We start from the raw sequence: 27,275 nt of genomic DNA, 5'->3' as shown, positions 1-27,275 counted from the left end.
AAAAATCAGGCTCCTGCTAATGCCTGCTGGTCTAGCTGTCACCTCCAATCAAACTCCGCTCAGTTACCTGCCCACCCTCTCCTGCCCAAACTAGAAGTTTAGAGTAGAAAATTGCTCACAGCCAAGCTTGCCTGCACAGCCGTGCGTCTGACAACTTTAAAATAAACAACATACAGATGGCGCACACCTTTAATCCCAGCACTCGGAGGCAGAGGCATGTGGATCTCCGTGAGCTCAAGGCCAGGTTGGTCTTCCTCCCGAGTTCCAGGACAGCCAGGGATACTTAGTGAGACCGTGTCTCAAAGGTACACAAAAAGTGCCCTGTAAGCAGGACGCTGTCATGGGCAGGGAAGGTTTGATTCATATGATATGGTTGATGCCTTAAGCTGGGACCTATGCAAAGGTAAGTACTTAGAATACATGAGAGAAGAGGAGACTGTGGGGGTTTTGGCGTTATAGGGGGTAACCATTTTGGCTGAGCATATTGGCAAAATGTATAGTCTGATCTCTGGCCATTTTAACTTTTAATGAGGCTTCAATCTTGTTGACTATCAAAACAAAAAAAGTCTTCCTTGGACTGGAGAGATGGCTCATTGATTAAGAGCACCAGCTGCTCTTCCAGAGGACCCAAGTTCAATTCCCAGCCTGCACATGGCAACTTAAAACTGTCTGTAACTCCAGTTTTGTAATTTCTTCTGGCTTCTGCAGGCACCCGGCACACACATGGCGCACAGAGATAGATGTGGGCAGAACACCCATACACATAAAATAAATTCATTAAGTAGAAAAAAAAATCAAAGAATCTATTTAAAAAAAAAAAAAAAACAGTCTTAGGCAGTGGTGGCGCATGCTTTTAACCCCAGCACTGGGGAGGCAGAGGCAGACAGATCTCTGAGTTTGAGGCCAGCCTGGATTCCAGAGTGAGTTCCAGGACAGCCAGGAATATACAGAGAAACCCTGTATGTGGGCAGGGAGCATGAATTAGGACTAACCTGGTGTTGTTTGACTTCTAACACTGAGACAAACAAACTTCTATTCACCCCAGGTCCAATAACAGACCAGAAAAAGAAAAGAAAACATTCCATCATGAGACAAAAGAATCTCTCCTCTTTTCTTAGGCTGCTTTTATCAGACATTTTCTCAGTCCTGAGAAAGATGAGTCTCTCTCTCTTCACGGAAGAGTAAGGCAGACAGAGTGACGGAGCAGGACACTAGACATCCTCCACTGGCCTCTGTACACACACACATACACACTCACACACGCATACACACACACTTACACAAGCATACACACACACATACACACACTCATACACTCACACATACACACACACGTAAGAAGATGTACTACGATGCTCAGAGTGGTGTCCTGATTAGCTTTAACTGTCGACTTGACAGTGCCTAGAGTCACCTCGGTTGGGTACGGTATCATTCCAGCACCCGGGAAGCAGAGGCAGGAGAATACCTGCGAGTTTGAGGCTAGCTGGGTTTATACAGGAGTTCCAGGTTAGCCAGCGGTACACAGTGAGAGTCTGGATTGTTTGTTTGTTTTTGAGGCAGGATCTCTCTGTGTAGTCCTGGCTGTCCTGGAGCTCACTATGTAGACTAGGTTAACCTCGAGCTCACAGAGATTCTCCTGCCTCTGCCTCCCTAGTGCTGGAATTAAAAATAAGTGCTACCCAACTCTGGCAAAAGAGAGTATGTTTTTAGAAAGAAAGAAAAAAGGCAAGAAAAAAAACCCCAACAACAACAAACAAATAAGAAAGAAAGCAGAATGGTGGGAGGGGAGGTCCTGAGGTGATGGACCTGTTTTTATTGCTATAGGTGATGGTGGCACAGGTGTGTGCCCCGTGCACACACACAGAAGCAAAAATGAACAGCGCAGCACGGTATGCTCAGGGCATTTCCCCCTACTCGTGTCAGTACCTAGTAGCAGCCGCACCCACACAAAAAATCCCTGGAGGCTCATCACCAGCTGTGACCTGGGCGGTGCGCTCCTGGGAGAGGCCAGGGCCCCAGGCGTCCGGTTTCCTGCCCACGCCAGTCCAACTTCCGCGTGTCTGGAGGGCAGGGGCTTGCGGGGCTTCTGCTCCCGAGTCCTCTCCGGGTCCGGCCGCAGCTGGGAAGAGGGAGCCGTGCGCTCCGCCCCTGAGGCTCCGCCCCGTCCCGTCCCAGCTTCACCGGCCAGAGGTCCCGGGGCCTCGGAGGCGGCCAGCCCGGGCTGGGTCGCGCGATGTCGCATGGATCGGGGCTCGTCCGGACCACGTGCAGCAGCGGCGGCGCGCTGGGGCCAGGCCAGCCCTCGGAGGGACTGCTGGACAGGGTGTACCCGCTCACCCATGGCGCCCTGTTCAAAGTGGCGCAGATGGTAAGAAGAGTGGAGTGGAGCCTGGGGACCCGTACACGGGGCTGCACCTGGCCCGGACCTTGGGAGCACCGCGCGCCCCTTTGATGCCCCCAATGTCCCCCTAGAAAGTTCCGGGAACAGCCGACAGGATCCCTGGCCCCCTCGCTTCTCCAGCTGCCTCCCTACGGGGCCCAGCTCGCTTCCCCACCGAAACCCGGGGTGCGAGTTCCTCCTCGTCTTCCTTCCTCTTCTCCAGGCCGCACGTCTCGCACCCGGGCTGGGGGAGGGAGAGTCTCCTGCTATCCCCAGCCATCCCCAGGCCGCGCACGGGCTCCCGCCGGAGAGGGGAGGGCTCGGCGTCAAGAGGGCTCGGTTTGACTTTCGAATCTCTGCTGGGGATCGGGAGAAGCGCCGCCTTCCAGACCATCGCCAGGTCCCCTGCGCCCTGTCAGCCTTCCGAGGCGCCTCAGAAGGCAGAACTAGTTAACTAGGTTAACTAGGCAGGCCTGTGGCTAGGGGGCTTCTGGTGCTCGCTTGGAGCCAGGCAGGGCAGGGCGAGCAGCCGGCTGTTAGTGTGACCAGAGCTGCACAAAAGCTTCTGGCCCGACCAGAAGTTGCCAGGCCTGATCCTGTTCGCTCTCTACCCACCCTTCTTTTTCCCTCCTGTTTTTGTTTTTCAACCTCTTTGCAAATGTCTTGTCTACAATACCTTTTCTGTTTGTGTGGCGTGTTTTGAAACTGGGCTGGGCCGTTTGAGTTCCCTACTTATCATGGGTGGAGAGGGGAGTGGTGGTTTGTAGAAAGCTGCGGAGAGATGTAGGGACCCCAGTGCAAGGTCACAGACCCGGAAGCTGGGACCTGCCAGCGAAGCTGGAGCAGCCCCCCACCCCCCAGGGGCTGGTACAGGGCCAGAGCTTTGTGCCTTCCATAACCGTTATTTTGGATGCCTAGAGTGTAGAAAGGTGGCTGGCATTCCCTGCCGAAAGGAAGACGTTCCCGCCTCTCCTGAGAAGGGTGCCTAAATGGACCAAGATTGGGACACAGGCAGTTTTAATACGGAACAAAAAAGGTCTGGTGCTAAGCAGTCTTGGATTTGAGTGGATGGTGTGTGGGACCCAGGTTACGGGCTTTGATCAGCCAAATAAAAGCCCGAGAGGCCACCTCTTTGATCATTAAAGGATGGTTGGAGTCAGAGAGACTTTATAGTCTTACGCCCATGCGGAGATGAGGTCCGCGGCAGAGATTTGGATCAGGCCTCTGCCTTGATCCATAAGGGAAGCCGATGGGAAGGGAATGAATGCCCTTGCTGGGCTGTGACTTGGGTACACAAAATTAATGGCGATGAGAAGCATTAATGCTGGTCCGTGAGTCTGAGGAACAGGGATATTGTGTGCTTTGGATGACAGTGATATAGAGCTTGTCCAAAATCAGTGAGCATGGATTTTAATCATGACTTCATGGGCCCGCCGCCTCTCTGCATGCTCCAGTTAAAACCCCGTAGAAAGATGACCAAGTCCTGGGAGTGAGGCTGCCTGCTTGGCCCTGGCTGGCTCCTGCTCTGCCCCGCAACTCTGACTGGGATCTGACTGTCAGAATCCTCTGCTTATCTGTTGAGGGTGATCAGAAGCAGATGCGCTGTGAGCGCCCTTCAGGGGTCACAATCCCAATTTGCCCATAGCTCAGTGACATACAGACCTCTGGTTCTGTGAAGTGTTTTTAGCTTGTTCTGACCAAGAGAATTTTCAACATATTACCTTAAGAACCGGAAAGGTTGGGGTTGGAAAGATGGCTCAGTGGTTAAGACTTTGTACTGCTATTCCTGAGGTCCCAAGTTCAATTCCCAGCACCCACTTCTGGTGACTCTATAACTCCAGGGAGATCTGATGCCTTTGACTCCCTCTGGCACCTGCACTCACATGCACCTACTCACACACAGATATACATACATAATTTAAAACTAAGAACGGCCAAGGCCAAAGCAATGGCTTTGCTTCATTGCTAATGGCTGTAGCTCCATTGCTAGAGTGCTGGATCAGAAGAGCCCCATGCTCAGTTGTGCAACCTATATATTGGGTATGGTAGTGGATCCTGCCTTTAATCTCAGAACGCAGGTGGTAGAGGTAGGAGACTCCGGTTCACAGTTATTCTCATCTACTTAATTCCAGGCCAGCCTGGGCTACATGGGAACCTTGGCGCGCCTCTTCTCCAGGCCGGATTCCTGCAGCTGTGTCCTCACACTCCATCTTCCTCAGTAGTCAAAAGTCAGGTTGCTGTTCTTGACTTTGAGGTGTCTTTTTGTTCATTTGTTTGGTTTTTTTTTTTTTATCCAAACAGGGTTTCTCTGTCTGACTGTTCTGAAACACCTCTGTAGACCAGGCTTGGCCTTGAACTAAGAGGTCTGCCTGCCTCTGCCTCCTGCATGCTGGGATTGAAGGCCTGTGCTGCCTCTCCTTTTTTTTTTTTTTTTTTTTTTTTTAAAGCCATGTATTGCTCTTAACAATGCACAGGGAACTGCATACTCCACACCTTGACTGCATCATCTCACTAAATGTTTTTAAGGGATGGAGAGAGCTGTGTCTTTGACTAGTAAGGAAACTGCCTTAAGGCAGTATGAGCACCTAAAGCCACACTGCCAGTGGCAGCAGCCCAAGTCTGGTTTTCACAGGTATCTGCTCCTTGCATCCCCAGAACACACAATTCTGGCAGAGTCTGAACTTGCTAATGATCCAGAGAAATCTAAACTGTGGTGAGGCAAGGTCACACACATGACAGTGATGATAATCAAAGGGACAGATGACAAGTGGCTTGGGGGCAAAAGGAGTAAAGAGGCTGGAACTCTGGGATGCTCTCTGAAGATGGAAGCGGGGAAATGATGCAGCCATTGTAGGGACAGCCTGCACTAGCTTAGGAGTTATATCACATAAGCATGGAGACCTGAGTCTGCGCCCCTACACACACAAACACACACACACACATATACACACACTATACATACGCACATACAACACACACACAACACACATATACACACACCATACATACACACACACACCCCACACATATACATACACACATACACACACACCACACACACACACTCAGGCACATAAAATAGGAGCTACAGGACCAGCACTTCTGCTAGCCCGGGAGAAGGGAAAATATACGTACACAGATATATTCATTTTCATTGTTCACAATACCCAGAAACTAGAAACCACAGACAACCCACCAAACGCTGCATGAATTAATAACAGAAACAAAAAGTGCCACATTTGATGAGTTATTATACAGAAAAAAATGGGGAAGGATACTGAGTTATGGTACTGTATGTGAGCTTTGGAAACACAGTGCTAAGAGGGAGGGGAAAGCCACTCATCAAAAGATCATGTTCTATGATTCTGGCCTGATGAAGTATTATTGAAAATAGGCAAATTCATAGACACGGACGAAAATCAGCGACTGCTCAGGGCTGCGCCGGGGCACTGGCGGAAGGAAGTTGGAAGTGGCTGTTGGTGGGTGTGAGGTTTGGGGTGGTGACTGAAACGGTTAAAAGTTGCGGTTGATGGTTAGACAACCGTTGAGAGGCTACTAAGAGCCGCTGGACTTCACACTTGAGATGGGAGTTAAGACTCAGCCATTTAAAAAAGAGAAAAACCTTACAGAGGCAGTTTTGGGGGAGCAAAGAACACTTTGGACAGCCTCCAGGTATGGGAAGCAGGGCTGCATTTCAGGGACACCCACAGCCTGCCGAGCCTCACAGAGTGCAGGCTGATGGGCCAGTCTTCTGGCATCAACTGGGTGTCCTCCATGGGGCCAGCCAGAGCCGAAAGGGAACAAATGGTTAGCTTTGTGGTTCTGTGAACTAGGAGTGAGTGGTGTGCAGACCTGGAATCCTCGCTGCTCAGGAGGTGGAGGCAGGAGGATCAGAGGTTCAAGGTCATGCATGACTGCACAGAGTCCAAGACCAGACTGGACTAAAGCAGACCCTGCCTAAAGGAGGAAGGCCTGGGGCTTACATACCTTGAACTTCAGTGCTTCCAACTTGTGGATCTCAGAGTTCAAGGCCAGCCTGGTCTACATAGCAAGCTCCAGGCCAGCCAAGGCTACATAGACTGTCTGGAAAAAAAGAAAAATAAATAAATATAGGGTAACATCCCTCGAATCTTTTGTTGTAATAGTTAAAGGTCTACTCAGACCTTCTCCAAGTGTGAGACCTCGTTTTCCACCTCCAGAGATACAGAGACCAAAAGGCAGCAAAGAAACGCGTTGCCGAGGTTCTGCCCCCTCCTAACCCACTCCTGACCTGAGGACAGGAAGCTTTCTGCTGAAGGCTAAAGCAAATTTTAAAAATTGATAACAAGAGAGAGGCTTGGTAGTTAAGGCTTGGAGAGATGGCTTGGTAGTTAAGAGCACTGGCTGCTCCTCCCGAGGTCTCCAGTTCAATTCCCAGCACCCACATCTGGCATCTCACATCTGTCTGTTGCGTGTGTTTTATTCTTCCTAGTAAAAGTGATTTGTTCATTGTGCAGGCCATCCAAAGCACAAAGAAGAAAGTACTCCCCTATTCTCTCTCCTCTAACATTAGCAGTAAGAGAAACTTCTTGGGATTTTGTAGAAGATACATATAGTTTTGGTGTTTTACAACAAAACTAGAAGGTGCTGGCTTCTTTCTGGCTTACTGAATGTAACTTGCTGTGTGGCTTTTAAATCTGTGGACTGTTTGGCTGCGTATGTTTGTTCCCGGGTGTTTATGTGTGCAGGAGTGTGTGTGTGTGTGTGTGTGTGTGTGTGTGTGTGTGTAGACCAGAAGTCAGCCTCCAGTGTCATTAGGAACCTGTCCTTAGCTGTCCAACCTTGTTTTCTGAGCCAGGGTCCCACACTGGGACCGATAGCTTGCCGATTAAACTAGAGGGCTGGCCCACCTCCCCAGTGCTGGGGTTACGCGTGCTTGTCACTGTGCCTGGCTTTTTACATGATCGATGGAGGTTTAAATCAAGTCCGTGATGGAGTGAGGGGCAAGTCCTCTACCAACTCCGCCCCTTGGCCCCAAGGCAGCCTCTCAAGCACCTAGACCTAGACTAACCTCAAACTCACGATATAGCTGAGGATGGCCTTGAACTCACGATCCTCTTGCTTCTACCATCAGAGTGCTGAGATCACAGGATGCCCCAGCAGGCCCAGCTGCAGTGTGGTTTGCAGCCAGGCATGGAGGCACCGTGATTCATGTTACAGCCTCCACTGCCTCCCCTTCAAGTTCACTTTTAAAATATTATTTATTTTGTGTGTGTGTGTGTGTGTGTGTGTATCCCCATGAACTCACATGTGCATGTGCACACACACATCCAAACCTGATCTGTACTTCTGGCCTGGAGATTTTTCAGTGCCTACACATTAATGGCTTGTCCACAGATTTCAAGGTGCCAAGTAGAATAGTAACCATAATTTTAATCATGAATTTGGTGCCTGGCATTCTGGAAAAAGGAACAGCGACTGGCTAGTCGGTCATGCTTTGAAATGTTTCTGTATTTAATTAATGTTGACGATGACTGTGGAAAGTTCTAGAAGGCAGAGCCCCACAAGTAGGAGATGTCATGTCCCCTGGAAGAGCTAGCTGATGCTGTGCTGGGAACCACAACCAGAGGTGAAATAACACCTCCTAGAAAAGGAGGGTGCACCAGGCCACAGGGCTGAATAGGGGGAAAGGTGTGGGGTCCCTATGGTGCCAGCGGTTGGACCTCTTAGGTGCCAACACGCCCACAGATTTTGTTTTGTTTTTAAACAATGTAGTGGGTCCCAGAGACGTCCCGCTCCCTCCTGCCGTGCTGGGAGCGGCACCCAAGAACAGAGTAACCCTTCAGATTCTCTCTCTCTGTCTCTCCCTGCCCTGGTTTCCTGCCTGTTTCCTCCCTGCCATCTGCCTACCGCCTGTGCCTCTGGCCAACCTCCACCCTGGCTGCCCCGTCTGACCTGCCAGCAGCCACTTTGCCCTGTCACCAGCCTGGCTGCTCACTGGCTGGCTACAGTCCCTGCATCTCTCACAGGCCAGCAAAGGCATTCTGGGCTCTACAGAGCCTGGACCCAGCTGGGAGCCTGAGGGACTCCCAGAAGTGACAGATCCTGCCTGTTCACCCTACTCCACTCCTTGTGGGGTATCTGTAGGTGCTGAGGCCCAGCCTCCACCAGACAGCACATCCCCAGCTCAAGCTGGCAGTTAGCAAGGCTGAGGCCTGAGGGTAAGTGTTTTCTGGGGCTCTGGAAGGACAGCCATGAGACTCGGGAGAAGTCCTTTCTTCCCACGGAGATGGATGGGAAGACAGGAAGCAGGGGAGATGAGAACCTGCAGCAGGACCTCAGGGCTTTCATTCCCACCTCCCTGAGCAGCTAGCTGGGACCCCCATCTTGCTTAGGAAGAAGCAACACAAACGAAAGCTTTTCACCACTTCACTGTAGAAATGCAGCCGGTAACTGATGCTGGGCTGGTGAGCTGGGTGCTTCCTCCTGTTTCCTTGCTAAACTCTCACTGCCTCAGGAGGTTATGTCCCATGCCCTTGTTTACGGATGAGTAGCAAGGCCAGGAGCTACATCATCCATCCTTGGCCTGGCAGCCATGACTGAGACACTTGGATTTGGGCCAAGTCAGAATCCCAAACCTAAGCTTTTTTTTTTTTTTTTTTTTTTTTTTGAGACAGGGTTTCTTGTATCAAGCCTCAAGCTTGCTATGTACCTAAATATAAGCTTGACCTTTTGACCCTCCTTCCTCCACCTCCAGAATTCGAGATTACAAGCATAAGACTCTGTGGGCACTCTTTGCCTTACCAACTGAACGGGAGCAGTCTTCCCCAGCCCCTGACTGTGTGAGTCTTTTTAGATTTTTTTTTGTTTTGTTTTGTTTTTTATGTTTGTGTACGCGTGAGTGCCTGCATGAGTTAAGTGCACCACCACGAGACCTCAGATCCCCTGAAACTGGAGTTACAGGCTACGGGCAGCTGTGAGCTTGTGGATGCTTGGCTCTGAACCTAAGTCCTCTGGAAGAGCAGTGGGTGTTCTTAACCACTGAGCTATCTCTCTATCTCCCCGGCTGTTTAGGTTTCCTCTTTCCCTTTCTCTTTGGATAAACAAGCATTGAGATAATTATGACTTTCCCCATGTTAAAAACCAAAACAAAACCTATTGAATTCTGCCCCTGCACTCAAACCTGACCAGGGCCCACCAAGGCACTTTTTCTCACCAAGCCTGCAGCTTTTGTGTATGGTGATCAGGCTCCCCCAGGCCTGCACAACGTGACAGACACAGCCTTGGGGTACCTCAAGGAGACACAGTCTTATGTAAGTGCATCCTGAGTGAAGGTGGACTTCCTGGCACTGGTGGATGGCCTAGGATAGGGGAATGGGGCATCATTTGTAAGTACCTCCTGCCATCCCGGAGGTGAGAGGTGCTGAGTGCAGCCAGCACAGAGGGTATGGAGGGATGAGCTCATAGCAGCATCCCTAGCTGCGAGAGAGATGCCCTGGTGGATAGAAGGAACCCAAGGCATTTGAGCAGGGAGGTGCATTCCCTGCTGTGTTCTGTGGAAGCCACTAGAGCTGCCTCCTGTCTGTCTCTTTCCCACAGAGGCTCTGCCAGTGTGTCCAGTCTTCACACTGTGGCAGACACTACCACACAGTAAGTTCACACCAGAAAAACGCACAACTGAGTCTCTCTCTCTCTCTCTCTCTCTCTCTCACACTCTCTCTCTCTCACACACACACACACATACACACACATACACACACACACACATCAGTCTAAACGATGTTTTAAGTAGATAGTCTGTGTCAAGCCATGTTCATAGCTATCCTGGGGCACAGGTGGCCCCTGGCTACAAGTTGGACACATCTGGCTGAATCTGATGCTCTGTGGCTACACACACCTGCTGCATGTCCCTGTCTGCGATCTTGGCTTGTCTGCTGTCTTCCCTAGTGTTCCTCTGGACCCAAAGCTGCAGCTGCAGATGCCCTCAGGACTTCCCATGTTACATTCTGTTGTCCTCTGAAAGAGCTGTGTTGGTTTTTTGGTGTGTGTGTGTGTTTCCCAACTCCAATTTAAAATAAGAGCAGGAGGGATGGGGATCAATATTTACTGAGTGAAAAATAAAATCGATGGGGAAGAAAATTATTTCAACAGCCTTTTCCTGTTTCAACAATGCTAGAGTAATAGCAATAACTGAATCTGTGTGTGTGTGTGTGTACCAACAAGGTGTATATGTATGCATATGCATATAAGAACCTCAGGTGTCCTTAGTCAGTGTCCACATTTTACTTATTTATTTATTATTTATTTAGGAGACAGGGTTTCTCTGTGTAGCCCTGACTGTCCTAGAACTCTCTCTGTAGACCAGGCTGGCCTCGAACTCAGATATCCTTCTGCCTCTGCCTCCCGAGTGCATGTGCCACCCCTGCCCGGCCACCGTTCACCTTTTAAGACAGGTTCTCTATCTGAACCTGGAGTTCACTTGCCAAGTGTGTCCCAGGAACCTGTCCGCATCTCCCCAACCCTGGGAAGTATGGACGGCCACTCCCGGCTTCTTTATACGGGTGCTAAGGATCAAACTCTGCCCCTCAGGCTTATGCAGCGAGCACTGTGCCAACTGAGTCACCTCTCCAGCCCCTTCACGACATCATCTTTAACTCCTTGTGACATCCTTAGGACAGAACAAATGTGTCCTGGAGTACAGGATATGACTGCCAGAGTGGGGACTGACCCCCCGTTCCTCCCGCTGTTGCAGTTGGCACATGGCATGTCTGTAGCGCAGTGCTGGTTTTGCTTTTGAGGAAAAGTGTGTTTTTCCTCACTGTGTTGCCGCAGCTGGCCTGGGGCTGACAATCCAATCCTGCTCCCTCTGTACCTTGTCCCACCATCCCTAGGGATGACACTGTTTTTCCAAGGCTTCTTGGTCAGGGTGTCCTGTTCACTGCATGACACTTTGGGCAGAGAAAAGAAATCTGGGGCAAGACACATGTGGTGGTCTGAATGAGAATGGCCCGTGTAGATTCATGTATTTGAAGGCTTGGTGCCCAGTTGATGGAACTGTTGGGGAAGGATTAGGGGGTGTGGCCTTGTTGGAGGAGGTGTGTCACTAAGGGTGGGCTTTGAGGTTTCAGAAGCCCACACCATTCCAGTTGGCTCGCTCTGTGCCTTGTGGTTGCTGTCTCACTATGTAGGGTCTCAGCTACTGTTTCAGTATCATGCCTGCCTGTCTGCTGTCATGCTTCCAGCCATGACGGTCATAGACTCACCCTCTGAGACTGCAAGCACACCCTCAGCAAAATGCTTTCTTTTATAAGTTGCTTTTGCCTGGGTATAAAAGGAACTGGGCTGAAGGGCTGTCTCGGTGATAAAGAGCACCTGTTGTTCTTGCAAAGGAGCCAAGTTCAATTCCCAGCACCCACACGGAGGCCTGCTACCTCCTCAGGCACCAGGTATGGTGTGGTGCCCAGATGTGCATGCAAGGAAAGCACTCATATGAATAAAATAAATTTTAAAAATTAGGGAGGTAATTAAGACAGCACACGGGTCCTGATGAGGTCCCACAAGGCCACCCTCCGTGGTGACAGCTGTTCTGAGACATGCAGTGGCTTCTCACACGTCAGCAGGCAAGCCTAGCTGTAATTTTCCACTCTAAACTTCTAGTTCAGATGGGGTGGGATAATTTAGCAGAGTTTGGTGGGAAGGAATAGCTGGACTCGTCATCATTAGCAAGACCTAGTGTTTGCCGTTCATTTGTAGCAGGACCGCGGCTGAAAATGAGCCATCAGATTTTATTTCTGAAAGGGGGAAAGGAGAGATTTTCCTCAGTGGTGTAGCCCCTGGTAAGTTGCCTGTGCTTCAGGAAGTAACCCTACTTAAACTCAGTGTAAGGGAAAAAGAAATAGAAGAGGATGTGTGTGTGTGTGTGTGTTCGTGTGTGTGTACGGGTGTGTGTTAGCATAGCTGGGAGCCATGGTGTCACAAGAGCTGAAGGAGGAAAAGAATGTTGGGCTGGAGTCCACAGAGAATAAGGTTCCTCCATCTTCATTTCTGCCCAGGGATACAGATTTCTGATTGCTGGCTTCCAGAACTACAAGGGAATCGACATCTACTAGGGATCATGTGTTAGAGAAGCCACAAGAGACTCACGCAGCCCAGTAAAGGCTTGCAGTGCGGCCAGATTCGGAACAGCGTCAACACTATACGCCGCCGTTGACATCTAATGTGCTCTCCTGGGTGGGCTTCCCTCGTTCCCAGAATAAGCCTGCCAGCAGCTATGGCCAGCCTCTTAGCCCCTCTGAATGGCTGTTCTCTCTCAGCCCTCTTGGAGCACATTATGGTCTTTGCCAAGAAAGCTGCACCTTGAGATGGCTGCTGAGAACCCAAGAAGAAAGAGAACACCAGAGAGCAGTTTCCAGAGGTCCTGAGTTCAATTCCCAGCAACTACATGGTGGCTTACAACCATCAGTAATGGGATCTGATGGCCTCTTCTGGTGTGTCTGAAAACAGCTCCAGTGTACTCACATTCATAACATAAATAAATTAATTACAAAAAAAAAAAAAAAAAAAAAGATGAGCTACAGGCCTGGGGAGATGACTCAGTGAATAAGGGCACTTGCCTGGAGACAGGAGCTCTAATCCCCAGGACCCAGGAGCATGCATCTATACTCCTAGCCTGCCTCTAGAGATGGGCCACAGGGCTAGCCTTCTCTTTGAACCAGTTGAGAGTGAGTGACAGATAGTCCCGTCACTCACAGGAAGTCAAAGCACTGACAATGTTACTTGAGAGCCTTGTCTTACTCAGGCTTCACCACAACCCACTAACGTCCTTCTGCTCTGGGGCCCCAGGGTCACATGCTCACACGTGGTCTCATGACTGAATAAGAGTGGTCAGGTCTCTTCCTCAATCTAGAAGCTTTTTGAATTAGAGGTGTGCACCATCCCACTTGGTTTATGTGGCAATGAAGGCGGAACAAGGACCTGGGGCTTTGTGCCAACTGACCTACATTCTCTGTCCAGTCTTTTTGTCATTAAATTCCCTTTTGTTGTAGTGTTACTTACAGAAGAGGTCAGTATAAACGCCTCCCATCTCTCTCCACCCAGTTAGTTTAAGACAGGGTCTCACTAGGTAGCCTGAAACTATGTAGACCAGGCTGGCCTCAAACTCACAGAGATCTGTCTGTGTCTGCCTCCCAGGGTTGGGGTTAAAGGTGTGCCACCGTCACAGGTGGCCCCACCGTATTATTTTCTGGGGCAGGGGTTTTTTGAGTGTGCCTGGATCTCACTAATTCTGCTAGACTGACTGGCTGGGATGCCACCTCGTCAGCACTGGGATCAGAGGTATGCACGGATGCTGCGGACGGATCTCAGGTCCTGGCAGCTGTGTAGCACGCACTTCTCTGACTGAGCCATCTCCCCAGCCTCTCACCGTATACTTCTGTCCAATCAAACATCAGTTGACTGTGTCCCGGGGAGTCTCTTCTCTTCACATGACCACACACGTGTCTCTGCTTCAGCCCAGTTCACACTCCCTTAGTTACCACTGACTTTGCAGTCAGCCTTCAAACCGGATAGTGTTCATCTGCAGAACCCAGATTATTCCTACATTACCTTCCCATAGAAATTTTAGAGTCAGTTTGTCAATATCTACCTCCGCCCCACACCTCACCTCCCCCCCCCCCCCCCCCCCCCCCGCTAAAATGCTGGATTGCTGGGTCTCAACTCAGATTCTAATGAACTGGATTTATCCGTTCTGGGGAGAATCACTTACAGACAATGCAGTGATATTTTCATCAAATATCTCTCTAGTTGCTGCTGTTAGAAGTGGTCCTAGCCAGGCTCGGTGGCACACGCCTTTAATCCCAGCACTCGGGAGGCAGAGGCAGGTAGATTTCTGAGTTCGAGGACAGCCAAGGCTACACAGAAAAACCCTGTCTCGAAAAAAAAAAAAAGAAAAAAAGAAGTGGTCCTTGTTTTTAATGTGCAAATTCAATTTTTGTTGCTCACATATAGGAAGGAATACAGTGACTCTTGTGAGTAGCTCTGCCACCTGAACTATTGGATTCATCCCAAAACAAAACCTTTTTTTTTTTGAGACAGGGTTTCTCTGTATAGCCCTGGCTGTCCTGGTACTCACTCTGTAGACCAGGCTGGCCTCGAACTCAGAAATTTGCCTGCCTCTGTCTCCAAGTGCTGGGATTAAAGGCATGCGCCACCGCGCCTGGCCAGAACCTTCTTTTTGAGTTCCACTGGATTCTCTGCAGACGTGAGCGTGTTGTTTATAATAGAACGCTGTGCTTGCCTTTTCAGTCTTTCCCACCTCACTCCTGTTTCTTACCTTATTACAGCTTCAGACAGTCGGTTCTGGGCGGTGAGAGAGGACATCTTTTCCTTGTTACGATGATACCCTCCCCTGTCCTGAGGGGCAAGCCTACAGTTTCTCACCACCGAGCGCACAGGTAGCTGTGGGTTGTACCACAGTTACCAAGTTAGATTAGTCCCTCAGATCCTAGCTTACGCGGAGGTTTCTTTGCTTTGTCACTTATCATAGCTGGATATTAAAGTTTTTGCCGTCGGTTTTTTCTGCATCGGTTGACCGGAACTTAGGCTGCCTGCTCCTTGTGTCTGTGTCTCTGGTGTGTCCATTGAAATCATTTGAAACTATTAAACCAGCCATGGTGCATTCCCGAGACGTCCTGTGTTCCCATTTCTTCTGTGTTGCAGGTCTGATGTACAGGGACAGGAGCTCCGTAGCATACCGCCATTCCTTCTGAGAACATATGAACAGTTTGCATATGAACAATCAGTCCTTTTCCCTTTCTGGGCTATGATTTAAAAAAAAAACAAAAAAAACAAAAAAAACTTTTTTTAGTTTTTAACCTGTTTCTCGGTCCTGCCTTGTGGGGGTGGAGGGGATGGGGCGGGGCTTAGAAGGAACCCTTTGCTCCTGGTAGCAAGGTTCATGGCCACCTCGACTGGCCCTTTTACGGACGGACGGAGCTCTCCGCCAGCGGTCACCCTGAAGACTGTTGGCTTGTGTCCGGTTCACCTGAGATGTGCACTTCTAGGTGGATGAGTGCAAGCGTTACTGAGGACTGACCACCCCGCTTCCTCCCAGGGCTCCCAGGCCAGGGGCAAGGCTGCCTGTGGAGACTGAAAAGCCTTCTTTGTCTTTTTCCCCAGAGGCTTTGACAGCGACCAGGCAGCCTCAGAGTGACCCTGCAGGCCGGTGAAGGGAGCATGTGGGCTAGCCAGGGTCAGCCTTCCCAGGTTATTTTTAATAAAGTAGAGACCAAGGGAGTGGGGATCTCACTGAAGGGAGGCCTTTGTTTGCACAGAACTCTCCAGTGAGAAGAACCCAGACAAGGGCCAAGAGGGCCACCTTCCACTGTGCCTGGGCACAGTACTCAGATCCCAGACCCATCTTGCTTTCCTGTAAGGGATCCTTATAGGCTTCCTGCTCCTGAGCAGGCCTGTATAAGCTAAGGGCAGAGAGGACAGAAGCTGCCCCTCCGATGAACCAGGCTGTCTGCCGGATTGAGGTGGGGAGGCCTGAGTCAAAGTCATTGGTGCTTGGTTTGGGGGAGGATCTGGACTCAATTTGAAACTGTTGTAAAAGCTCAGAGGAATCTGAGGGGGTGGGGGCGGGGAGGTGCTGTTGTGGCCTGTCACATGGAATTGAGTTTGTGTACTCAAGGAGCTTTCTCCATCACTGTGCACAGCAGAGTCCCTGAAAACACCTGAAGGCCTTGAGGGGGGCCCTTGCTGCCCTCCCCACACCTGGGTGTCTCTCTCTCTCTCTCTCTCTCTCTCACACACACACACACACACACACACACACACTGTTATAGGAAGGATTCTATGTGGGACCCGGCAATCAGACTCGGGTCCTCAGGCTTGGCAGTCAGAGCCTCCAGCCTTTAAAACCTCTTGCCAGCCTCCAGCCCCTGCCCCCAGTTTCAGGCTCCTCTTCTGGTCTCCACGGTGGGTGACCACACATGTAACAATAGTGGCTTTCCGTCTGTTCTCCGGGCCACTGGCCTGTCACAGTTCCGGTGTACCTGCTTGGTCATTTTTCATCCCGGACAATTTCCTCTCCTCAGGCTAGCACAGGCTTGGCTCCAGGCTGCTTCAGTTTTTAATCAAGGCAGCCTGCAGCCTCATTGTGGGGCTCAGCGGGCACACACTTCTGGCACTTGCCCAAGGCTGGATGCCAGGCGTCTTACAGGGACTGACTAGCCTCTCAGAATCTCTGAGGATTTATTGTCCCACCATACTGCCGCAGCACCAGCCACTCCGCTGCGTGCAATTTGTCCACCACGCTTCCTGAGCAAGCTCCCTGGCAAAATGGAAACCAGTGTGGCCTTTTTGGTGTGTGGTTTTTGAAATGTTATCATTATCGTGTGTGTGTGTGTGTGTGTGTGTGTGCACGTGTCCCACAGTTCACGTTTGGGAGGTCAGTAGACAAGCAAGTGGGGTCTGTTCTCTTTTCCCACTTCTTCCACAGGTTCTGGAGTAGACGTCCATCATAGGCCTGCACGCAAGTGCAGCTCATCAGCTGATGTTTTTGAGATGGAGTCTCCGGCTGGTCTCGAACTCAGTAACCTTGATCTCGCCCCTCCACCTCCCCAGGGCTGGCTGGAACTAGGCTTATACCACCATGCCTGGTTTTAGGAAGTGTTGAGGATTGAACCTAGGGTCTTGTGAGAATTAGCATGCACTCTGCCAACCAAACTACACCCCAGCTCCTACGTGGTTTTCGTTTGTTTGATTGGTTGGTTGGTTGGTTTGGCTTTAGTTTTGGCTCACTCTGTAGCACTGACTGGCCTTGAACATAAAGCAATCCTTTTGCCTCTACCTATGCTGAGATTAAGGGCACAGGCCACCATGCTTAGCTCCAGCGTAATCTTATGTCATGGATGACAAAGATTGGAACTGGGGGTGAGCCAGGCGTGGTGGCGCACGTCTTTAATCCCAGCTCTCGGGAGGCAGAGGCAGGCAGATTTCTGAGTTTGAGGCCAGCCTGGTCTACAGAGTGAGTTTCAGGACAGCCAGGGCTACACAGAGAAACCCTGTCTCCAACCTCCCCCCCCCCAAAAAAAAAGATTGGAACTGGGGATATCATGCGTACTCAATGAGTAACTATTAAATAAATGTGTTCTTGTTCCCACCCTCAAGGCAAGGGTAGACTGGCCTTGAAGTTAAGCTAGTTCTGAAAATCGACATATCAGTCAGCTCTGCTGTGTAACAAATAGTTATAAATCCGAATGACACCCAGTAAGTACTTACTGCTGGCTGGACAGGGCTCTCGGGACAGCCCTGCATGTCATGAGCCTGTGCTCCTATGAATCAGGGCTGGCTGATGTCCCCTGATCTGGGCGGCCTTTAGCGGGGTAATCAGAATGGCTTTGCACTATCCCAGAGCAGGATATAGCTCAGCCTCTAGAGTGTTTAGCTGGCACGCAACAAGTTCTGGGTTCAATCCCTAGCACTGCATAAAACAGGCATGGTGGTGCCAGCCTGCAATCCCAGAGCACTGGAAGTGAAGGCAGGAGGATCAGTTCAAGGTCATCCTTGGCTACTTGGTGAGGTCAGCCTGGGCTACATGAGACCTTCTTCGTCTCAAGGGAAAAACAGAAAAGTGAGGTGAACTGCAGTTAGAGCAAACCCAGGACCACCAGCCTTTCCTTGTGGCTCTTTACTTACTCAGTATGTATGTATGTATGTATGTTGTGTGCACATGTTATACATGCATGTGCATGCATGTGGAGGCCAGACGTTCTCTCTTTCTACCATGTGGGTCCAAGGGACTGAGCTCAGGTTGTCAGGCTTGGCAGCAGTCACCTTTACCCACTGAACCATCTCACTAGCTCAAGGAGAGGTCACATTTAAGGTCATGAAGTGCAAGGTACAGAGTACTTGGTACTAAATCCCACGTCTCCAGTGGAAGCATCCACGGAAGTCTGGAGGATGCTGGAGGCTGACATGTCTTCCTCCTGCTCCTGAATGTCACCAGTGGCTGTCACCAGTGGCTGTCATTGGCCTGCAGCAGAGCTCAGCTCTATAGGCCTGGCCTCCAGGCAGCAGGTGGCTCAGGACTCTCACCCACCCAGGGCTGTGGCTTAGAGGAGGGGATTTACCAAGCTGTTCCAATGGTCCCCTACACAGGGCTGTCATGTCACCCTCAGGACAAGGTTTTCTGTAGCTAAGGTTTTCAGTTCAGCTAAGCCCAGCCCAGTGGTGGCTCTGGCCAAGAGACATTTTAAGGTGGGTGCAGGTGTCTCCTGGCATGTACCCATCATTGTCCTTTGAAAGAGCTCGGCTTTTCTTCTCTTTCTTTTTTTTAAAGATTTATTTATTATTGTAAATAAGTACACTGTAGCTGTCTTCAGATGCACCAGAAGAGGGCGTCAGATCTCATTACGGATGGTTGTGAGCCACCATGTGGTTGCTGGGATTTGAACTCAGGACCTTCGGAAGAGCAGTCAGTGCTCTTAACCACTGAGCCATCTCTCCAGCCCCAGAGCTCGGCTTTTCAAGCAAAGAGTCAAAACATAAAACCCAGAACAACTCATGCGTTACTTTTAAAACATGCCAAGCATGGGTGTGTGTGTGTGTGCGCGCGCGCAATTGTTTTATTAATTAATTAATTTATTTATTTATTTATTTATGAGACAGGATGTCACTATATAGCTCTGGCTGGCTTGGAGTTTGCTGTGTAGACCCAGTCAGCCTTGAACTCGTAGAGATCTGTCTGTCTCCTGAGTTAAAAGATTAAAGGCAAACCCTGTCTAGAAAAACCAAAAACAACAAAAAACAAAACAAAACAAACAAACAAAAAAGATTAAAGGCGTGCACCACCACAGAGACCAGAACCTGTTTTAAACGTACCTGCTCCAGGGCTGGAGAGATGGCTCTGCAGTTAAGAGCACTGATTACTCTCTATCAGACAACTCAAGTCTGGTTCTCAGCCCCATGTCAGGTGGCTGGCCCACAATCATCACCAACTCCAGCTCCAGGGGATCTGATGCTCTTGGCTTCTTCAAGTACCAGCCCACACATAATTAAAAACAAATCCCTTGCCAGGCCAGTGGTAGTGCACGCCTTTAGTCCCAGCACTTGGGAGGCAGAGGCAGGCAGATTTCTGAGTTCAAGGCCAGCCTGGTCTACAAAGTGAGTTCCAAAACAACCAGGGCTACACAGAGAAACCCTGTCTAGAAAAAAAAAAAAAAGAATAAAACCAAATCCCTTAAAAGTGCCTATTCCTGGGCCAGGGAGTTGGTCCACACTGACTCCTGAGAAAGTTCGATTCTCTCAGAGCAGGCTTTTCCTGAAGAAGGGCACACACAGCAGGGCAAGGGCTGAGGAGATGGCTCATTCAGTCCAGTGCTTGCCAGGCAAGCAGGAGGGCCTGAGTTTGGATCCCTGGAAGCCGTGTAAAAAAGCCGGCATGTACATGTAGCCCCTGGGACTTACTGCCTGCCAGTCTCGAATCGGGAGCTTTAAGTTCAGTGGGAAATCCTGGCTTAACGGATATGAAATGTCTACCTCTGACCTCCACACATGAGTATACACACATGCATGTATATACATGTATACATATACACACATATATACACACATGCACACATACACATACACACATGCATGCACACATACATATACATGTATACATACACACACATATACACACATGCACACATGCACATACATACACACACACACATGCACACGTGCATGGACACTGATTTAAATATGTATGTTACTGCCTACAAGATGGACTAATTAACTCTGCATACCTCAGTTTCCCTATATGAAACAAAGGATGACTTTTGTCACCTGGCAGAGTTCTTCAGTGCTTCAGCTGGGTCATGTATGCCACATGCCAGTCAATAATAACTCAGTGTGCACTCACTGGTAAGGACAATGGATGAGTTACTCCCTTTGCAGTCGGAAGCAGCCAACTATTATTTTTAGCTAACATGCAGCCCTGGCGCCCCCTGCAGGTACCTTCAAACCCTCCAGCCAATTAGCGTGGGAATAACTTGGATTGTTGCAGCACATCGCAGGGACAGCTCAGCTGGTTTCCCGTTTGCCCCCTCCTCCTGGGTGCCCAGGCAGACATGTGCCAACATCTCCATATCTGCCACAGGTCACCCTGCTGATTGCCTTCATCTGTGTGCGAAGCTCCGTTCCGATCGACTATGGCGCCCACAGCTTCTTCGAAGTCGTCACCATGTGCGACCTGATAATGATCCTCATCTTTTACCTGGTGCACCTCTTCCGCTTCTACCGTGTGCTCACCTGCATCAGCTGGCCCCTGTCGGTAAGAGGGAGGCTCGGCCCCACTGTCGGAATGCAGGAATTGGGACGTGGCCACTTGTTTGTTCTTGGCTGCCCATTCCACATCTCCAGCCTTCGGTTCAGCTGCTTCGCCCCCGACCGGCTCTCTGGTGCTTCCACAGACATCTCTGCCTGCTTCCCGGGGGTTTCTCAAGCTCCCTTCCCAGGGTCAGAGGCCCGGGGCTCCTCTCAGCATTTATCTGTTGTGTGTGGAGCGTTGGAGGGCAAACCTTGCAGGACGGAGCTGGTGAAGATGGTGATGATTATGCCACTGGGTACACGGTTGGGAGAGTTGAATGGTGACACTCAGTGGCTGAAACACACTGGCAGAGGCTGAGAAGATAAATCAGAAGGGCTCTGTTTCGAAGGCAGTGTCTTACTGTGTAAACCAGGCTGGCCTTGAACTCAGAGAGATCGTGTGTGCTATCACACCTGGCAAATGCACTTAATTTGTACTGTGATCTCTACCTGAGCATAAAGGCTCTCTGTCGATTCTAACAGAGATGTAGTGGATTCCTTAGGATCCACTATGTACCAAATCATACCATCTGCAAATACCAACAGCTCACTTCTTCCTGACTAGTCTACATGCCTTCCATCTGATTGCCTTGCCTTATACAGAATTAGCCAAACAGAGTGGTCGGATGTTGGATAGAAGTGGCAGGAGCAGGTGTCACGGCTTTTTCTGTGAGCACTGAAGGGAAGCATTGTATCTTCCCTCCTGAATATGAGGCTGGGTATGTTTTTATAGAGAGCCCTCATCAGATTGAAAGATTAATCTGTTGAGTGCTTTTATTTTTTTAAAGGTGTTAGACTTGGTGGTTTCAGCTTTTAGCTTTTCAGGGCATTCTGCTGTAGTTTGTTCCGTTCTGTTTTGGTTTATACTGGATTAAACACAGGACCAGAGGGAAAACTCTACAAACTGATCTAAGAACCAGGCAGTTCTTAGGGAATAGCTCTGCTCATCCGAGAAGCCTGTCTCTGTCTCCTTCCATTTGCTTTCCCAGAATCCTGTTCTCTGATGTGGCTCCTCCTGGCCCAGCTTTCTACACTGCTTGCCTGTGAGACACACACAGGTCGTCCCAAGAGTTCCGAGGGAGAGCTGTCTCTGCCTCTCCTCTCCACACCAAGGCGGCGTGCTGCAGAAGAGCAGAGCGAGCTCCACCCACATGGAGCGAGCTCCACCCACACAGTGCAAGCTCCACCCACACCTTCTCTTTTCTCACCCGGCCTCCAGGAACTGCTGCACTATTTAATCGGCACGCTGCTTCTCCTCATCGCCTCCATAGTGATAGCCTCCAAGAGTTACAACCAGAGTGGCCTGGTAGCCGGAGCGGTAAGATGTTTTTAGCGACCAATTCGGGTTTCAGATGGCCCTGGCTTCCTGAGGGAAGCCAGGAAAGGGGTTGATTTGGGAGCCTCTCTTCTTAAAACTCATACCTACCTCAATCCAGCCAGCTACTCTCTCCAAAGAGCCCAACCCTTGGGCTCATGTTAGAGAGTCCAGGAAAGCAGACTTAAGGGTTCTTGACAAACCTAAACAGCTATGGTAGTCCGGACCTGTATCCCTCATAGCCAGTGCTTAAATCCGGGTGGAAGAGTCTCCATCCCCATGCCTACTCTGAGTATCTACTCATGGCTGGCTTTCCACTGCAGAGAAGTACTGGGGATCTCTTTTGCTTCTAGAGATCAACCAGTGATGTCTATCATGAGTCCTTTTCTTTTCTCTGGGGTCTTGCTGGGTAGCCTAGGCTGGCCTAGAATGTACTACATAGCCCAGGCTGGCCTTACACTTATAGAGAACCCCGTGCATCTGCGTCCTCCTGAGTGTTTGGCTTGTAGGAATGCACCGCTCTGCTCAAGTTCCTTAAAAAAAAAAAAAAAAAAAAAAGACAGAACTTTATGTAGCCTAGGCTGACCTCAAATGCTTTATGTAGCTGAAGATAACCTTGAACTTCTGTTCCTCCAGCCTCTACCTCCCCGTCCTGAGACAATAGGTGTGCTCCATCCATGCTCAGTTTAATGCAGTGGAGAGCTGATTCCACAGTGGGCAGGCCCTCCACCAACTGAGCTTCACCCAGGCTCCATTTTTAGTTTTAACAGCATTCAGACCCAGACAGGGCACCTATAACCCTTTCAGAGGTAAAAATGATCCCAGGGTCCCACCAGTAACCATGTACAGCTAGCTAGCATGTGGGTATCCATGCATACATTCCAAGTATGAATACACAGGTACATATATGGTCACATCGTTGAAACATTATTAAAAGGTCCATAGAGTCTTGTGACTTATGATATATGCCCCTGGAACTCCCCTCAGACAGACTCTGTTCTGATGATGATTTTGGTAACTTCATATCTGAGTGGCTGTTAGTCCATTACTGATTTGCTATAGACACGCGGGCCAGAAGTTTTTTTGTGTTTGTTTTAAGGCCTGGTGTCTTGTGGTTCGGGGTTGGCCTCCAACTTAGTAAGTAGCCAAAGATGACCTTCAACTTGCGATTGCCCTGACTGCAGCTCGCCAGTGCTAGGATCTCAGGCGCACAGCACCACATCTGGTTTGTGAGGTGCTGGGGATAGAACCCAGGACATGGTGGTGCACGCCAAGCAAGCATTCTACCCCCTGAGCTAAGACTTTTAAAATTAGTTTCAAGGACTGTGTCAGTTTCACTTACAAATATCACCAGAATTCTCCAGACCGTGGCCTGTCAGGGGTTTGCCCCTGGAATTTCCCTTAGACAGACTGACTGCTCTGAAGGGCCACAGTGTGGGGACCCAGTATCCCTGCAGAGGTGTGGCCAAGCCTGTAAAGAATGCTGGCCCAGTGCACCTTCCACAGTGCCCCTCGTGCTCCATGCGACCTCTGAGGAGACAGGTGACTGACACCTACAGGTTGGCACCTGCCTGTCAACAGTGAGTGAATGCTGCATGATGGGAGGAGGGTCCAGGAATGAGCACTTACACACACACACACACACACACACACACACCCCTCTGCCCCCCCCCCCCACACACACACTGTGTTCAGGGCACACACAAAGAGATTCCCATTGGGTTTCATAATCAGGTCACACATAAACTGTGCCGGCCCAAGATCCTGAGCCCCAGTGGCTAACATTTATCACACCACAGGGAAGCCAGGAAAATAACAGAAAAATGAGGTCCCTGTTCATGACAGGGTCCATGTGACAATTAGCAAACAAACAAGGCACTGTGGTCCAGACTAGCATTCTGTATGGATGTAATAATAAGCTGTTCAATTATGCAGTAGAGACAGTTGGGGACTGGGCTGTAGTATTGTGCTAATGGTGTAGAACAGACAATGGGAGGCAAGGCCTGGTTCTGATCAGCTAATTATGTGGCTCAGACAATCTGTATAAAGAGAACCAAGGAAAGGCTTTGGGGTATGGGTTGCTGGGGACAGCCGAGACCCTATAAACCAGGAGCTGGGCTTGAAAAGACTACCCAACTTTACTGGAAATCTACCCTTTAGTCTGGCTGCTCCTAGATCACACCTGTCCAGTGTCAATACTAGCAATCTAGCAGAGCATGAGTCCTGAAGCCCACTGCGCAGGGGCAGGCCCTGTACATGGCCCTGTTGTGCTGGGGTCTTAAGCAGAGGAGGTGGCTTCCAGTCCCTCTCCTGGTTTAGCTGTGAAACTGGAGGGGCTGGGCAGGGCGGGTCAGGATAGGGCACATCCTTGCCTTGGGGGAGTTCTAAATTCACGGAGTCGGGTTCCTGAAGGCTTAGAAACCTGGCAGGTTATGTAATTACTCAACCAACACTAGACTGTGTTACAAGGAGGGTACTGGGCCACCAGTCTCATGGTTCCCAATACACGGGAGGCAAGATTACTCTCTCTCAACCGTCTCTGAGAAGCCTGTCAGGTCAAGGTCAAGGCTCTTCAAGCCTGTCACTGGATGGACCCTGGGAAGGGAGGACCATAGCCTCAACTTATTTTTACTGTGACCATTTAAATACACACAGACAAAGCTGAACTCCGAGGCCTCAGTTCTTGGCTCTTACATGGCTATAAAGCTGACAGAGGCGAGAAGAACATTATCAATGAGACCCAACGATGCTAACCTTATAATCAGTCTTTTGAATGTTACAATTCTTAGGTTCAAATTAGAATGTACAGTACCAACTTTCACATTTTTATTGGTCCTGGATCATGGAGACCCAGTGGCTTGGCCCCAGCTATGTTGTAAATATAAACCCAAGCCTTGGAGTCACCTAAATTGATAAGGACAATGCCAGAGACCCAGAGACCTGGCTGCTGGGCCTGACCATGCCCACCAGAGGCTGCCTCTCTCTCAACTTCCCCTCTGCAACTAGGGGACTAGGTGGCTAGGTCACATGGCTCCCCGGCCTCCTTCCTGGAACAGAGAAGAAAATCTAAGAGATGGCCCTGTGGCTGTGAGCTTCCTTTTCTTCCCGCTGCAGATCTTTGGGTTCCTGGCCAGCTTCCTCTGCCTAGCGAGCTTGTGGCTGTCCTACAAGATCACCTGTATAACCCAGTCTTCAGGTAAGTTTGGATCATGAGAATGCAGGGCCCGTGAGGTGGAGGGCTTGTGCCTGGCTCAGCAGCATGGGCCTGGAGTGGAGCGAGAGGGCAGGGGACAGAAGGAGGAAGGGCAGGACCTAAGGCCTGCCCTCCTACCCATCTCTAAATGCCCAGGGAAATGCCCTGGGATACTCTGTGTATAACCAAGCGTGACTTTGGACTCTTGCTCCTTCCCCCGCTGCCTCCCACGTGCTGGGAGGTATATATATATATATATATATATAAATGCTTGTGTGTGTGTGTGTATATATATATATATATATATACACACACACACACACAAGCATTTCTTGAAATAAGCTTTCTGTGACAATAATAAAACTCAGAACTCTTACAAAAACGCAGGCAGTTTTCGTGGTTTTGCTTTTTTTTCTTAAGCAAAGTCTCATGATGAGGGCTGGAGTAAGTTGGAAGCTGCAGACTTCCCGCTGCAGGCGCCTGAGGTTTACCCATTTGGCAGCAAGTCCAGCACTCAGAAACTGTGCTGGGGATCTTCTTCCCAGGACTTCCTCTCTGGAAAAGAAAACAAAACATGCAAATAGGCTGACATAAAGAAACCGGGGGTTGGGGGGAGGGGGGGCGGGGTCTGGAGAGATGGCTCAGTGGTTAAGAGCACTGACTGCTCTTCCAGAGATCTCAGTTCAATTCCCAGCAACCACATGATGGCTCATAACCATCTGTAATGGAATCTGGTGCCCTCTTCTGGTGTGTCTGAAGACAACTACACTATACTCATATTATACATTAAATAAACCTTTTTTAAAAAAAATTTAAAAAGAAAAGAAAACCAGGGAAGGGTATGGTGGCACGCACCTCTAATCCCAGCACTTGGGAAGCAAAGCGGAGGCAGGTGGATCTCTGTGAGTTTGAGGCTAGCCTGGTCTACATAGCAGGCTACAAGGTGAAACCATGCCTCAAAACACAGACCCATACCTGCCTTTTTCTCCCTCCAGTGTCTAATGTGTCAGACGTTATCTTTCTCTTATTTTTCAGGGGTGGGATCCTACTCAGTTTTAGAGTTTTGGCTCTGCTGAGTGCTTTGTTACTAAATGTTTCTCTAATGAATACTCACACATTATAATTATCGTGAACCCTGATACACATCCTTGAAGCTTTTTACCCTTAAGTTTTCTTGAGGGGAGGGGTGTGGGTTAGCCAGTGTCTACCTGTGTAGCCCAGACTGCCTTTGAGTTTGTGGCAGTCCTTTTGCCTCCGCTTCTCAAATTCTAGGTTTACAAGTATGCACCACCACAATGATGCATGCATGCTGTGTTCATTAAAATCTGTAAAAACACGAGGTTTGTGGTGCATGCTTGTGATCGCAACTGTGGGAGGCTAAAGTGGGCAGACCTTCAGGTCAAGACAATCAGAGTATATACTTTACAATCCTGTCAAACAAAACCACAGGCACACACACACACACACACACACACACAATTTGGAGCCCATGGCTTCTGAGGGGGTTCAATTCCCAGAAAGGTAACCTAACTCTCCATTTCTCTCCCAAGATGCATCTGCCTGATGAGGCCACAGCCTCTGGTCCCCTCCAAAGGATCTGTAGGATGTACACTTGCCCCAGGAGGACCCTGGGCATGGCTGTGGACTCTTCAGGCGACAAGGCCTGTGCCTTCCCTGCTTTGCCAGGATACTGGGCTCCTGGGCATCTACAGCCTCCTTCCACAGTCTGCTGCAGAGAACATCCCTCCATTCTGGGCTGTTAGCACCACTCAGGTACCAAGGACTGCTCTGAGCACAGTAGAGAGACTTGTGGATCTGCCTGCATAGACACGCCTTTCTTCATACCCTCAGGACCGAGACCACCTAGAGTCCTCACAGAGGCCGCAGACGCTAATTTATCTGGCCTGTCAATCTGGTCTTGAAGCGTCTCTAAGTGAAGAGTCAGAAGAAACACTATGTGGCCATCCTGTCTCCTGCCCCTATCTCTGCCTTTGTCACTGTGGGTGTGGGTGGGGGTGGGGAGGTGCATAGTTTTTAATAAAATGTCAATTGCA

At 49.8% G+C, this 27,275-nt stretch overlaps 1 protein-coding gene across 1 annotated transcript; it reads left to right on the top strand.

Moving 5' to 3' along the window:
- The first annotated feature begins 2,038 nt into the window (after positions 1-2,038).
- On the top strand, positions 2,039-27,275 carry Cmtm7 (CKLF like MARVEL transmembrane domain containing 7). The gene is made up of 5 exons (XM_021172858.3): positions 2,039-2,368; positions 20,505-20,678; positions 21,933-22,031; positions 25,143-25,224; positions 26,772-27,275. Exons 1-5 carry the CDS (start codon positions 2,234-2,236, stop codon positions 26,783-26,785), a joined length of 504 nt encoding a protein of 167 aa, XP_021028517.1. The 5' UTR covers positions 2,039-2,233; the 3' UTR covers positions 26,786-27,275.

The sequence above is a fragment of the Mus caroli genome, unplaced genomic scaffold (assembly GCF_978045245.1).
Source record: "Mus caroli unplaced genomic scaffold, Mus_caroli_1 scaffold_11, whole genome shotgun sequence".
NCBI lineage: Eukaryota > Metazoa > Chordata > Mammalia > Rodentia > Muridae > Mus > Mus caroli.
This window is presented reverse-complemented; position numbering and strand designations above follow the sequence as displayed.

Coding starts and splice junctions, on each gene's coding strand:
- Cmtm7 (XM_021172858.3), top strand. CDS start 2,234: ATGTCGCATGGATCGGGGCTCGTCCGGACCACGTGCAGCAGCGGCGGC. Junction 20,679..21,932: donor GCATCAGCTGGCCCCTGTCG/GTAAGAGGGAGG, acceptor CCCGGCCTCCAG/GAACTGCTGCACTATTTAAT. Junction 22,032..25,142: donor GTGGCCTGGTAGCCGGAGCG/GTAAGATGTTTT, acceptor TTCCCGCTGCAG/ATCTTTGGGTTCCTGGCCAG.